This window comes from Podarcis melisellensis, assembly GCF_964234715.1.
Source record: "Podarcis melisellensis genome assembly, chromosome: 4".
Lineage (NCBI taxonomy): Eukaryota > Metazoa > Chordata > Lepidosauria > Squamata > Lacertidae > Podarcis > Podarcis melisellensis.
In genome coordinates, this window is record NC_138531.1 from 46,320,132 (window position 1) to 46,335,588 (window position 15,457).

The 15,457-nt window shown below is 42.3% G+C and overlaps 1 protein-coding gene across 4 annotated transcripts; it reads left to right on the forward strand.

The window, feature by feature from the left end:
• Nucleotides 1-387: 387 nt before the first annotated feature.
• PRRG1 (proline rich and Gla domain 1) lies at nt 388-14,866 on the forward strand. 4 transcript variants are annotated; one of them, XM_081908061.1, is made up of 5 exons: nt 408-549; nt 1,379-1,453; nt 8,134-8,171; nt 8,809-8,969; nt 10,425-14,866. In XM_081908061.1, exons 3-5 carry the CDS (start codon nt 8,153-8,155, stop codon nt 10,923-10,925), a joined length of 681 nt encoding a protein of 226 aa, XP_081764187.1. In that variant the 5' UTR covers nt 408-549; nt 1,379-1,453; nt 8,134-8,152; the 3' UTR covers nt 10,926-14,866. The 4 variants fall into 4 exon arrangements, with proteins under 4 accessions (XP_081764186.1, XP_081764187.1, XP_081764189.1 ...); XM_081908060.1 differs by lacking the exon at nt 1,379-1,453 and having other exon boundaries at nt 388-549; XM_081908063.1 differs by lacking the exons at nt 408-549; nt 1,379-1,453 and adding an exon at nt 739-762.
• Nucleotides 14,867-15,457: the final 591 nt, after the last annotated feature.

The window sequence follows — 15,457 nt, forward strand, 5'->3', positions numbered from 1 at the left end:
GGACGTTCCCGCGGGCTTAAGATTTAAAGGCAAAAATAATAATAATCAAATATGCCGTATGTTCCCTTGCCAGGTCACGCCTCTTACGGAGCTAAGCCATGGGTGCAGACATTTCGGCGCCAAGATCGGAGTGAGCAAGCCGAAGTTAGCAGCATATGGAACCCAGGCGTTTCTTCGGCATGCCCACTGCTTTCTCCGCGGAAGGCCTGCCTCTCTCGGTTGCTCCGGCTAAGTAGCTGGGACGCACAGCGCCAAGCCTTTCGCCTCCAGCGAATTGGCTGTGAGCCCACAGGGGAAAGAAGCAACACCGGATTAGAGAGCCATTGTCGTAGGAGGGGCGAGGGTCTCCCCGCCCCCGCGCGCCGCTCTCCTTTTTTCCCAGCTTCCCTAACGTCGCGGGGGTGTTGTTAGGCGCGCGTTGCGCCTGCGCCGGATGCGCCTTTCTGAACTGGGAGCGCTGCAGCGCCGGGAAGTTCTCCGTGGCTGCCGGAGGGAAGGAGGTGCGGCGCGTCAAGGAGGGAGGCTGCGGCGCGCTCCTGCCGCGGAGAGGTTCGTGACTCCTGGGCTGCTTCCCGGCGCCTGGCGGGGGGAGGAAGGGCGCTGGCGACTGCGGGGGGGGGGGGAGATGACTTCGGACGGGCGCCTCCGTCGGGGTTCACCCTAAAGTGAGGGAGTTGTTTGGTTCTGGGAACGGCTTTGGGAAGGTGGCGGCGGGAGGTGAGCTGGGCAGAGAAGTCCCGGAGCCTTGCTCTTTTTCCCTGGGTAGGGGTCGCGGGGGTGCTGCTGCTGCTGCTGGCCATAACGAAGCGGGGTTTCCTTTGGGCAGCTCTCCGGGCGCCCCTTCTCCTGTATCCGGTGATCCTCGCTGTTGGAAAGGGGAGGTCTCCTTCCTGCCTGCCGCAGGAGTTGCTTGGTAGGTGATCTGGGCGCAGGGAGTTTGGTTTGTTGTGGGCTGATGTTTTGTGCCCGGCAGGACTTATTTCAGAGGCTCGCAGCCCGAGTTTTGGAGAGACGCCATTGTCGGATTCGGTTTTTTGTTTTCGGAAGCCGAGATGATGGGAAGTTTTAGGAGCAAGTGATCTAATTCCTTTAAGACAAAAGTAGTTCTGAGATTTGCGTCCCGAGAAGGGAGCTGGCTCCAAGTACTCCAAAAGAGCGTTTGACATGAATCGGAAGGGGGAGAGAATGGCCTGTCCTCCTCGCTTTCCGATCACAGGCAGCTGCTTGCTTCCTCCTTGTGAAATGGCTTCTCTGCACGAAGTAACCTTATGTCCCCCACCACCTCCCTGCCTTTCGCGGCATCAAGCACTCGCTTTGCAGTCTCACCAGTTTTTAATTTATCAGGAAATTGCTCTGCACTATCTTTGTTTTTCTGCAGTGAGCTTTGACCTCCTACAGCCCTTTCTGTGTCATAGGCATCTTTGACCTGCCATGCGGTTTTTACAAAAAGAAGGTATTGTACTTCAAAGTATGCTGCAGAAAGCATGTGCGCTGCCAAGTGGCTGTGTTTGGTTACTTGGTGTCTAATATATCTCTGCTTGCGCTAGCAGTGCAGAACCAAATGTTCTTTTTAAAGTTTCTTGTCTGAGACTTCGAATTTTGCTGGCTGTGTTGGAAGTGTGTGGTTGGTGATGGCACAGATCTCACATGTTTTGATTTGGCTATGTGAGGGCCCAAGCACAGACCTGTGCATTAAATATGAAAGGCACATGCATGTATTTAGTCTCCTTCTGTTTTGAAGTACACATAAGTAGGCTGACCCTACTTATGCAGATATTTTAGTGTGAAATGGGGTTTAAAATGCATAGATAACACATGTTAATATCCTCAGCTGTTTAGATGCTAGCACACAAATATTTGAGAACCCGCATGGTGTAGAGGTTAGTGTGTTGGCCTAGGATCTGGGAGATCAGGGTTCAAATCCTCCATTGGCCTTGAAGTTCACTGGGTGACCTTGAGCTTGGCTTAACCTACCCCTCAGGGTTGCTGTGAAATACAATTGGAAAGGGGGAGAACTCCTTGGGCAAGGTATTCTACCCTACGCACACGGAGGAAGGCCTCTGGTGATAATCTTGGTAAAGGAAAGAATAAAGGAAAGAATGCAATTGTGTTCAACAATTGCTATCTGTCAAATGCATCAGCAATCAATATCCTGGGGTTGGCTTCCACAGACAGTAGTTGTTGAACACAAAGCCCAGTGGATGGCTTTTAAACAGGAAACTTCTGCTTCCTGACTATGGCTTTAACGTTTTGCTTAGTAAGCTGTTTTTGCAGTTTGCATTGTTGACCAGAATGACTTTTGTTGCCTGAGAAGTATTAGAATTTTGCAGGTTGTTTTTAAGTATTTCAGCAATTTGATTTTTACTGGAACGAGTTAAGAAAGCATAGACACTTTTGAAATAGCACACATATGTAAATTTGGGAAACAATGAATGAAAGTTCTAAGGGTCATGACTAACTTTAAAAATGGCATAAAGAGTCCTTAATAGAAACAGACCTGGAAAATCAATGGAATGCCAATACAGACTAAAATAATAAGTCTCAAGGAAGTACTAGGTGCCTTCCTGTAATTCATGGATCTCAGGGTTCCAGTGGCACTAATATGTAAAGTTTAAAAGGAACTGAATAATATAGGAAAACTAAAGATGACAATTAAGTTATCTACAAAGTGGGTCAAATCAATGGCCCATCCTGGCAAAGACCAGATAATATGCTTGGACCTAAGAGAAGTGAACAAGTAAACATTTTCAAATGCCTGCCATAGAAGAAATCATTAGTAAATTAGCAGGAGCAGCAATATTTGTAGTCCTGTGAGCCTGTACTTGACAGTTTCAACAAAAGTTCAAAGCGATTACTTTAGCTCCAAATGTAGCAAAGGATGACCCATCAGGCTTGTGAAGGTCTTGATAGTGTTGCATGTTGTATAGATGATAATGATGATTATGGTGTGGGGAAAGACACAGGAAACAGGAAATGTTCCTTATAGGAGTCAGACCCATTGGTCCATCTAGCTCAGTACAGTATGAGCTACACCGATGCCAGCAGCTTTCCAGAATTTCAGGCACGTTTCTCTCAGAAGACACCTGGAGATGCTGTGGATTGAACCTGAGACTTTCTGCGTGAAAGACAGATGCTGTACCACTGAATTACAGCCTCCCCAGACAAAACCTAAGAGTGACATGTCACAGGGCTGTGTGGGCAGAGTTGCAGCTCATCAGACATAATTGCATCTCAGTTGTGGCCACTGCACGCATTAGGAATTTCCCACAGCAGCAGAGTGCAGATGATGCATGCACTTTCCTGCTTTGAAGCAATGCCATTTTTCCATGATGTAAAAGTGACCCTAGGCTTAGAAGCTTCCTAGCCCTGCACTGCTTGAAACTTTTTAGCTCCAGATTTCCAATGATAGAATAATAGCTGTGTATTTTACAGTACAAACCTATACACATATACTCTGAAATAAGATCAGTTGAGTTCAACAGGGCTTACTCTCAGTAAGTAGGTAAAGGATTGCAACTTTTGTAGTCCAAGATTTCTGGCCGTTTTACCTATTTTGTGTTCACACCCAGTCAGATACAGGAGGTGGGCTTGTATGTGTACATACTGCCTTATGAAGTAGCAACTTCATGGGGCATCTAGGCTACAAGACATCCCAAGAACCCCCAAGTGAATTAGGTTTACATAGTAATGCATATGATTGTGTGCAGATATGTGTCTGGACACATACAATATAAAATCTGTAACTTATTCAAAATCATACACCCTCAAGCTCCACTTCCAAATGTTATGTTGTTATAAGGTACATTCTAAATAACAATATTTCCTAATATAAAAGTCAATGCTGACATTGGGGAAAGCCCTATCCCCGTAGTCCAATGGCCATTATTCATAAATATTTCCTTGTTTACCTCGGAAGGCGCATTACTAAAACGTCATATTGTGCTGGAAGCGTTTTGCTAACCTTTTACTTACTTACTTACATATCTATTTAATAAATGAGTAGCATACAGAGTTCTATTATCTGACCCACAATCCAGCCCTATTGCTGAGGTCAAAAGAAGTTACTTATGACTATTTCCATTGGACAAATTATCAGTGGGATTCAATAGTATGGCTAACTTTGGATTGGGGCCGTTGTATAATATGTTTTAAAATATCCTAGTGCCTTGGTTCAGATATGAGTGATATCATTTCTAGGACAGTTAGCTCAGACAGAGAAAAGTGAATATGCAGCACATAGTTAAATTATGGCATTCACTGTCACAGGATGGTCACCAACCTGGGTGGCTTTCAGTGAGGATTAGAATTATTCATGGAGGATAAAGTTATTAATGGCTATTAGTCATGAATGATGGCTATGTTCTACCTCCACAGTCAGAGGCAGTATTCTTCCAAATACCAGTTGCTGGAAATCACATGCGGCAAGAGTGTTGCTGTGTTCTGGACCTGCCTGCCAGTGTCCCATAAGCATCTGGTTGGATGCTGGATTAGGTGGGTCTTTGACCTGGTCCTGCCGGGCTGTTAGGTTCTTCGACTTTCATCTGGCACCATAACCTTGTATGGCATGCAACATTGCCATATTGAATTCTATTTTTATTGTTGCTGCTGCTTGGTTATTTTTTATTCTGTTTTTTATTCTACACATGTCTGTACCTTTGCATGAAGAGTAGACTAAAAATATGGCTAAGAAAAAGAGACTTGAACCATGCCATACGCACATTGCAGTCACTCCCAAGATTAGATTAGCCATATCTCTCCCTCCTCAGCAGTACTTGCAACACCTTTCAGTGTTGACTACTAAGAGGAATGTCCCTGTGTGTTTGTGGGATTTGCCCTCCCTCAAACCAGCCAGGAGCAAGCTTTGCAGAATACTCTGCACCCCACAATAATTTCATGCAGTTCTCTAAACACCCACAAGTTGCTTCATAAAACTCACATGTCTTGTATACATGCATAAAACGACTCTGTTGTATTGATTTTTTAAAAAAACAAAACATGTACCTTATCAGATAGGGAAACTTGTCATTGGCATTTGCTGTATAGTTTGGGGAAAAGGCTGGGTTTTGAATTCTAGCTCTCTTGAGGGGTGGGGAGATGCATTGTAAATACAATGCAATTAGACCTTGTGGGGGGCTGGACTATATTTTTTGGGGGAGGTGAACGAATTCCTATGCCCCACAAATAACCCAGAGATGCATTTTAAATAAAAAGACACATTCTACTCATGTAAAAACACACTGATTCCTGGACAGTCCATGGGCCGGATTGAGAAGGCGATTGGGCCGGATCTGTCCCCTGGGCCTTAGTTTGCCTACCCATGTTGTAGACACTCGATAGTAATGATTTACACAAAGAAGCTTATACACAATGTATGACAATAAATAATGCTCTCCTGCCAGTACCACCATTAACTAAAATTTGCTTAGTGTAGTGCAGGGCACTACCTTCTCATTGGTGGGATCCCAGTTTTGGAATACTTTCCTCTCTGACATACAGCTGACACCGGTGCTGTTGAACTTCTTGTGCCAGTTAAAGATGTGCATTTTTGCTCATGATTTTGCTGGAGTTTAATGTCAGATTGATGGTTGTGATTTTTGTTTAATTGTGATTTATCTAGTTTTATTATGTTGGTGTGCAGTACTGAAATTCCTTGCAGTGAATTGTTGCTTCATTCTATTGGGTGGCGTCCAGGTTTTAAAAAGAAGATAGAGGATTTCCATGTTCTAGATGTGCATTACTTAGGACGCTTGCTGCTTTTCAGGCCAAACTCTTAATACTCCTCCAAAAAGGGAGGTATAATAATAATAATAATAATAATAATAATAATAATAATAATAATAATTTATACCCCACCCATCTGGGTGCGTTTCCCCAGCCTCTCTGAGTGGCTTCCAACAAAATATTAAAATACAATAGTCCATCAAACATTAAAAGCTTCCCTAAACAGGGCTGCCTTCAGATGCCTTCTAAGCGTCAGATAGTTGTTTATTTGACATCTGATGGAAGGGTGTTCCACAGGGCAGGCACCACTACCGAGAAGGCCCTCTGCCTGGTTTCCTGGAACCTCATCTCTGGCAGGGAGGGAACCACCAGAAGGCCCTCAGCGCTGGGCCTCAGTGTCCGGGCAGAACAATGTGGGTGGAGACGCTCCTTCAAGTATACTGGGCCAAGGCCATTTAGGGCTTTAAAGGTCAGCACCAACACCTTGAATTGTGCTCAGAAGCATACTGGGAGCAATGTAGGTCTTTCAAGGTATCCTTTTAAGGTATCCTTAAATTCCAATTAAAATGCATTGTTTCAATAAAAAGGGCAGACAGGGTCTTTTTGTTGTCATCAAATAGTTTTCTAATGCTTTCTAAATGTAGATTCATTTAAATCTAGCTTCAAACCTGGGTTTGTCATTAGAAATTGCTTTTATTGCTGTTTCAGAAGGCCTATGCCTCCTGATGCCGGAAAAAACAATACCAGGAGTACAACCCTGTTAATTCTCCTGGACCCTTCAGGGAGTGGCTTTTGATGTCATTTACTACAATATCCTTTTGGATAGATTCTTCACATTTACCATATGATGTTCAGGTGGTTCTGCTCCTACCTGCGTGCCTGATTTCTAAAAGGGAGCACTGAGGGACAACTGTTTGGCCCTAAGGCATGTCTGCCACGAGATGCCACAGGCTCCGATTCTGTGTCCCATGCTCTTCAACTTCTGTGTGAAACTGCTGAGTGAGATCATCTGAGGAGTTGGGTGTTGTCTGCATGCTTGATGACGCTGAACTTTTTAAAAGCTGGTTTAAGCAAGGCAGAGAGTTCTCTAGGATGAGTAATGAGAATAAGAGCCAGTAAACAAATGTAGTCCTGACAAAATGGGGGGGGGTACTTCTGATGGGTAGTTTATTTGGATGGGATTTAACAATTAATTAAAGTGGAGATTTGAACCCTGATTTCCCAGGTCCTAGTCTAAAACTCTAACCCAGCCTTTCTTAACCTTGGGGTCATCGGATGTTGTTGGACTACAACTCCCATCATCCCTGACTACTGAGCCTGCTAGCTAGGGATGATGGGAGTTTTGGTCCAACAACATCTAGAGACCCAAGGTTGAGAGAGGCTGCTCTAACCACTAGACCACAGTATGCCATATGCACTCCAGATGCTGTCTAGGCTGTTTCATTACCCACAGATCCCCTAAATTTATGTATCGGCATTGCAATTCATTACCTTCAAGAACACTATTTATTTACTTCTGTTCAAGATATTTGTTTACACTATAGTGGAGGGCATGCTTAGATCTTCTCTGGAGAGCAACATGTGAAAGCGCAACCAGGAAAAACTGAGCTGCATTCCTCAGCTTCTCTCATGGGCTGCTCCCATATCCACAAATCTCATGTGGGAGAAAGGCATGTGTTTCGCACAATGCTGAGCCATGTGCGTTCTTGCCTTCCTTTGAATGGGAACAGCGCTTTGTGAAACTGGTTTTCATTTAAGCTCAAGTCTGCAGTATTTCCAGTGTACACACCAGATTACTGTCCTCCAAGCAGCCATGTCAGATGGATATGACTGGAAGATTGTATTGTCCAAGGCCATTAATTAGTTCAAGATTTATATCTTTAATGCTCCAGAAAGTAAACACCCACAGTTGCTAATAAGCAAAATTAAAACATTAAGAGAAGCACTCTTTAAAGCCTCTAAAAAGCTGATGAGCTCTATGGTTGAGCAGAAGTTTGAATTTGAATACCCCAACCCCCATCCAGACCTAGCACTCCTGTTGTCTGCATCCTGCCAATGTGGCTCATGTATTCAAAATCATGAAAACAAAAAGGCTTCCCATGTTTTGAAAGGAATGAACGGTCATTACCTAACCTTTGTGTAAAGTTCCTGTGCTTTATGCACCTAGTAGAACTTCTCTACCCGTTCCAGTCTTTGTTAATGATGATCACTATATTAATTATTCTAAATAAAAATATAGTTTTTGTGTTTAGTGCTACTAAACAAGATACTGGAGTTGAACAACAAAGCTGCTTCTCTTTTCAAACTTTGCTGGCCATCAACTTGACAACATTTAATCATTTTTATATACATCTTCGAATAAGAGATGTTCCTCACATTTAATAATGGGTGCCTTCTTTTTTTATGTTACAGCTGACCTCTCCAGACAGCAATGCTAAACATGGATGGTGGTAAGTTTGTGTGCATGTTCTAGTAGTTTGTGTTTTCACTTGGAAGAGTGTGTAATGCCCTGCCAGGATCTTTGGTGTCAGAGTATGTGTGTTGGAGCAAATGGCATTGTCTCCTTTCCATGCCTATATCTGCTGTTATGTCAGCTATTAGATCCTTCCTTCAGAGGAATTGTGGCAGCTGAATGAACCTTGAATCTGGGCACTACAAGATGCGTATTTAAAAACTTGGGTTTTGACTTGATCTGTAAAAGCCACGAATCATCTACCATCCCTCCTTCTGCTATTATATTCCAGCCTCGGAAGCTGGATTGTTTCTGTGCTGACAATTCAAAAACATGTTCAGATCTTACGGGGATGAGATGAGGTTGACGCTTAAAATGCATTGAATGTTCTGTTCACCTGGCTTGGTACTCTTTGAAATTTTGTTAACTGCTCCAGGCCCTTGTGCTTGGGACAGTTAAAAATGATAACCATATAATCACTAGACACACATGCTTTATTTAGAAATAAGTTTACATATCCTTGCCTTAGAAAAAGAATTATCCTGAATTAAATAAAATAAATAAAACCTAATGCTTCTGTTTTAAATTGCTAGTGACCTCTGGGTTGTTTTTGTTTTTGTTTTTTGTTTTTGCAGTGTTCATCTCAGAGACTAAAGCCAATTCAGTCCTGAAAAGATATCCGCGGGCTAATGGGTTTTTGGAGGAATTAAAGCAAGGAAACATTGAACGCGAATGCTTTGAAGAAATTTGTAATAGAGAAGAGGCAAGAGAAGCTTTTGAAAATGATGAGAAGACGGTAAGTTATCTATGCAGTTGTAAAGGTATGCTTCCTGCGTTAACTTTCTTTTTAATCAAAACAAAAAAAATTCTTTCCAGTAGCACCTTAAAGACCAACTAAGTTAGTTCTTGGTATGAGCTTTCGTGTGCATGCACACTTCTTCAGACACTTCTTTCTTTTTAATGATACGGATTGGTTTATATTTCTTTTCGACATAATGAACACAAAACTTTCTTTAATCTCTGAACGAGAAGTTAGTTCAAAACTGCAGCAAATTGAAAGCAAGAAGAAAGAGAACCTGGATTACTAGAAACTCTTGCCTCTATCTCTCTTACTTCATGCACTTGGTTTAATGGAATCATTGAGTGGTGTTCAGCTAAGTTTTACTTGGTTGGGCCCATTAAATTCAGTGGGTAAAAATGAATCCCACTGAACTCAGGACTAACTTCTGAATAAGCTATAAATTTGTGACATCTCTGTACCCTAGTTTCTCAGGTAATTTCACTCACTGTTGGATTCATATTCTGGCAATAGAAAGTGGAGCCATTTGAGCCATAAATTGAAATTTGAATGTTACAAGTGGCTGTCCAAGCTGAGAGGGAGAACTGCTATACTGTGCCAAACTGCCCAGTATTCACAAACATTTAGTGCTGGCTGGTGCTCGTTGAGCCAGGTAGGGTAGAAACTCAAGAGGCCAACAGTAGGTAGAATCAGAGCCAGTGACAGACAAATTGATTACGGTTTTGTCCCCATCCTCCCTGCTGAATCGTACCAGAGAAACAAACCAAGGAGGAGGAAACTGACAGCCAATGTCCTGCCTACCCACTGCACCCCGTCCCTTGGATTGGTTGTTAGTAAGAAGGCAGGTAGGACAGGCAGTTTGAGGCAGACTGGGGCTGGTAGGGGAGCACCCCATTTGCTGTCATGCACCAGCCTCCACAGAACATTTTGTCTCTGAAGGAGACAATGGCTACTCGTTACAATGTCTGTGCTCTATCTCCACAGTTGGAGGCAGCAGTGCTGGAAACCATGGGAGAAGATGGTGCTCTTGTGTTCATGTTCTGCTCCCTGATTTCCCAGAGGCCTCTGGTTGGCCACTGGGAGAACAGGATGCTGGGCTCGATATTGTCCTTATGCTCTTATGAGCTGTGCTATGCCGCAAAGTAATGTAATGGGGGAGATATTTTGCTGTTTTATCTCAATACGATAAAGAGTGTCTTTTTTTCTACCTCTTCTCCCTGCAATTATGAGAAAGGAAAATAATTACTCTTAAATGTGTGCACAAGTGTTAAAAGAGCATCTAATGGAACTGAAATGAAAATTGGTTGATGAGAGGTCATATATGGAAACCTGCCAGAATACTTGTTTGCTGACTCCGGAAGCAGTAGTTTTGTGCAGCCATAAAACCTCTCATTTCTACAATCAGAAATAGGGACATCTCAGAAAACCTATTTTCTTCTGTCATGTTTTCAGATGGAGTTCTGGAAGGACTACACGAAGAGGCTCAATGGAGAAATCAATGGAGGACATAACTGGTATCCATTTTACCTTGTGATTCCATTAATCATTGGCTTTTTCATTATTCTTATCATATTTATCACATGGAGGTGCCTGTTCAGAAAGAAAATGCATAGACGTTCCATGTATGCCCATAGCAGAACCAGAGAAGTCGCAGGTGACAGAACTGTTGCAGATGGAAGCAGTCCACTTCCTCAGCCACTCAGCATTCTTCATTCCCCCCAGGAAGAGATGTTTGAAGGCAATGGACACTCTCCAGGATATCTGAGCTACACAGACGGACGTTCAGACTCAATATCAATCAGGCTGTCAAATTACGACCCACCGCCATCGTATGAGGAAGTGGCTGGTGCAAATGGCCCGAGGAGAAAGGAAGCGGCAAATCACTTGGATCCACCGCCTCAATATGAAGACATTGTGAATAGCATTTCAGTAACTCCTGTTACCACTAAATGAAGCAGCGAGAATTCTGGGCCCATTCTTTTAAAGGGGATGAGGAGGGAAGCGTAATACTTTTCTAGCACTTTATTGCAGCTTAATTATACATTTTAAAGATTGGTAATGCTAACACCACTTCCTCTTCCCTGTCCCAGATTAGTTTTGTTCCACATATTCCCTCAGCCCTGGAAACAATGCAGTCTTTGATACGGTTGTGCATACTTCCAGAGGTGCAATTTCTGTCTTTCTATATTGCTGGAAGTGATCTTGCAGCAGACCTAAAGGGCTCCCTAACCACAAAGGTACACACACACACACACACACACACACACACACACACACACACGAATCTAAAACCAAAAAAGGCCAATAATTTTTGTCCTTTTGCTTGTTGTGCTTTATAAGCCACACCCAACAGAAACCAGTTAAGCCAGCTGGCATAAATGGTGATAGCTGCCTCTGCCAAAAAGAGCACATTGCCCTAAGTAAGGTTGAAACGTTTTGACAAATAACACTTAGTACAGTTGTGAGAAATGTGGTAAACTACTGATTAATTGTAGGTTCCAGCAAAAAAAAAAAAAAAAAAAAGGCCTCTGCTCCTGAGGTAGAGTATAGTACTACATATATTTTTCCGATTATGCAAATTAGAAACACATACTGATAGTAATTAATTTTGTTCCTGTCTTCAGTGCAGCTATAACAACCTATTTGCCTGAGTAAAGGTTAAGAGACGATAGATTACAGGGGAAGGGAGCTTTTTCTGTGATTGACAATAAGATGTGATAAGCCCTGTACAGAAGCTCTCTCTTTCCTACTTTCTGTGGGAAGTGTGTTGACTTGAGAGCCCAGTGTATTAATTATCCCATGACCAGTGGGAGTATACCTTATCAGTATTTGGTTGCAGTTCAATGAATTGCTCCACGTTTGTATTCATTTCATATTTTACACATTATGAAATGGCCTATTGTTTTTTTAGTTACAATACTCAATTCTGACCCGTCTGTGCTTTTTCACTTCAAAGAGATGCTGTTAAGATCTGACTGGTCTCTTGTTTATGCATGCTGGCTTTTAAAAGCAGATAAGAGATGATGCTGAAATCACCAGAAATCTATAAACCAGAAACTTTATTCCAAAAGCAGTGCTGAGAAAGGGCTGCTTCTCTTCGCCCACCCCTTTACCAGGCCCCCCCCTTTTAATAGCAGCTCTTATTTGTCAATGGGGGGTAGGAAAATGAGTGAGAAATGTGAAGGTGGGGACCCTTGCCTGTACATATTGATCTCTTAAAACCAATTGTTTTGGGCCATTGATGGCGAACTAGAACAGTGCATGAAGGTAAGAAGAGGGTGATCCCTCCCCCTCCCCCTCCCCCCGGTAACTTGGTGTCTTCCAGGTGTTTGATATTACAAGTTCCATTATCACTGACAATTGACCGGGCTGGCTGGGGCTGGTGGGAGTTGTGGTCAAAAACATATGATGGGCAGAAGATTGTGCAGTGCTGCCCTAAAGCGTTTCAGTCTGGCTAACCAGACAAGAGTGGCAACCTTCTCATACTTGGCCCCCCGTTTCCCTAAGCTGAAATTGAAGACATTTTATAATGGTGATTCACATAGATTTGCCCAGAAAGTAATCTCTTCTGAAGGCAGGTACCTCTACTGCATTTCTGCATTATGGGTGTTATTTGGATCATTTAGCCACTGTTATTAAATAAATATTACGCAGAGACCCAAGAGCAGTGTGTTTTACACAAGATCAGCAGAGTGATCAAAACTACACCCCCAGCACAGAACCGCGGGCAAATTACTTGCCTCTCACACAGGGTCATTGGCAAGAAGGCATACCCACTGTCTCAAAGGAACACTTTTAACAACTTATTTCTCTCAGCACACTTGTGATTCTCTCACAGTCACAGCAGTTTGCGCTAACACATATTTTGGGAATGACTGGTTGATGTATTCTTCAAGTTAAAACAGTATAGGCACACTTTCAGATTTGGATTTAGCATATCGTATGAATGGAAGAAAGCTTAAAATGTTGAACCTATTAGAAAATAGAATCGTGGTTTCTTTCCCCTCCCACACAACTCTCTTCAGCTTCCATGTTGGCGGGAGGTGTTCTGTTGCCAATGGGTTGGATCCAAGCATAGTTGTGCTTGAAGCAGAGCCAGTGGAATCAATGGGACTTAGCCGTGGCTGAAGTTCCACTGACTTCAGTGGGTCTTAAGTCTAGATCCAACTCGCAAGGTGCATATGGTCTTAAACTTGAGGTCACCGATCATTGTGGTTATGCCAAGTGTACTAAGTAGAATAAAAATAGGGTGATTAGCTGTAGGCCCATGTTCACATTCTCCTCCCCACACCCTGTTTTCTTTCCTGGCTACTATATCTCCTTTCTTGCTTCCCTGTATGTTCCCATTTTGTGTTTGCACCCATTTCCCCAGTTTTTGGACTGTGGATTCTGAGCCGCAGTGGTAATATGAGTACAGAATCAAGAAATGGCCCTTTGTGTCTGTGTGTATTTTTCAGAAGCGTTGTTCCAGAGCAAGAAGGGGCCTGTGTCTATCCCTTTTTGGGTTGCAGCAAGGTGCATTGCTTTTTGGTAGCAGTAACCACCATGGTGGGGGGATAATTTTACCCTCCAGGTGCTTTGGGTATGAAAATACATCCAGTCAGTCCTGCCTTTTTTTGCTGGAAAACCATCGCATATCTCTGTTAACAAGGCATTTATTAGTATAATCTTAGTCAGATGTCACACACACACACACCAGTTACCCCAAAAAGCTTGTGAAATCATAGCAAGCAGTTAAACTTGTAGAGCAGCAAAATCAGCTTTGTGAACTGGGTGGCAAATAGATCGTGCTTGTATTCTCCAGCAAGACATTTAGCTTTGCTTCCCTTGACTTTAAATTAGTGCATTGTGATGGGAAACTCTCCAGTGTCTGCTGCTAAAGGGCTCGCTTTAATATCTGCTAAAGATAAATGCAATGAGACTGCACAGCCTTCAAGGCCAGACTGTTTCCTTCTGTGCACCTTTACAGATGGAAGTTCCTAATAATATGCCTCTAGATGCTTCTGTTTTTACTTTACCTCAAAACACCTTGATGCACAGCCAGATTGAATCATTCCTGTGATAAAGTGCCTCATATCTGACTTACAGAAATCACTTGGGATGGGGCAAATCTATTGTTAAGATTACTTCTATTGTTGGCCTTTCTGTTGCTGCTGATCAAGGAACGCACGCATGATACACACTAAGAGAAGCTCCCCAGTTTCTGTTGAATCTCAGATTTTCCTCATCTCATGTATAAATTTGCGGTGGTTCCAATTATATAACCTATAAAAGTGAGGCTTCCTATTAGCTTGATTTTTGTGTGTTGCTGTTCCTGAATTGATCACGTATTAATCCAACTAACAATGATTTATACAGAATGTTTATTTTTTCAAAATATGGTTAACTATTTTTAAATGGTTGTTGCCTTGCAGTAGATAATATAACACATAACCTCGCCTATAAATGTTTTGGATGTGTGCATTTTACGTTAATAATAGGCAATGTGATATATTTTGCACCTGGAGTATAACAATGCCATTATCTTGTGAAGTTCTTAATACTTCTATGTTATAAAAGAAGTAAGAATGCAGAAGCCATGTGTTGTCCATAACAGTTATCCTGACTCTGGTGACAACTTGTTCAGTGCATGTAAATAACCCCAATTTTATTGCAGTATTAAATATTTTTTTAATATGGTTTACATTTAAATTAATGCTATTTTAAAAACATTTGGGGGGTGGGATCCTGGTATGCAATAAAGCTATTTTTAAATTCTTGGTGCCTTGGTATTTTACTCAGAGCAGAATGGTTTTGTCACAGCCTTGCTTTTTTATTGTCTGGAACAAAAGGTTATGAATAAGTTTTGATATATTGGCACTGTAAGACTAATAAAAGTCCAAAAGATTATCAAAGCTTGCTGCAGTATGTAATGTTAAGTTACTTTGTTTTTAAGTGTTGTTCAAAATGAAATACCGCTGCTAATTTTTCCCTGGAGTATACATTCATCTTTGCCTAACTTGAGAATTCCACAGGACCATCACTGAGTCATTGCCAAGACCAGAGTAATAGGATAACATTACTTGTTATCACCTTCCCGGAGGCCAAAGAGCTTATTTGAAGGAAATAGATGTATGTAGTGGAAAATAACCGTCAGTTAATTCCAAATTACTTCAGGACCTTGAACCAGTCATAATAAGTCCATTTTCATTTAATTGGCTATCAGTTTCAGTTGTGTACATCTTGTAAGGCCGGAATAAAATGTAAAACAAATTTGGAATATATTTCTTAGCGTTGGGAGACAAGAGATGTTTTGACAGATCATAGGGGACGTTGACGTTACAATTATTCCTGCCCCTCCTTTAGGGAGTTTGGAGTAGGTGGTTTTCTCATGCTCTCTCTTCCTGCCCTGGCCTATCTAGCAGGGCTTTCAGTGCCAATCTTCAGGTTTCACATCAGATGCAATACCACATTGTAGTTCCCTAGCATCCTTATACACAATTATT

Bases quoted from the DNA above. Each gene is read 5' to 3' on its own strand.
- PRRG1 (XM_081908060.1), top strand. The intron at 8,970-10,424 runs GTAAGTTATCTA...TCATGTTTTCAG, and splicing joins TTGAAAATGATGAGAAGACG to ATGGAGTTCTGGAAGGACTA.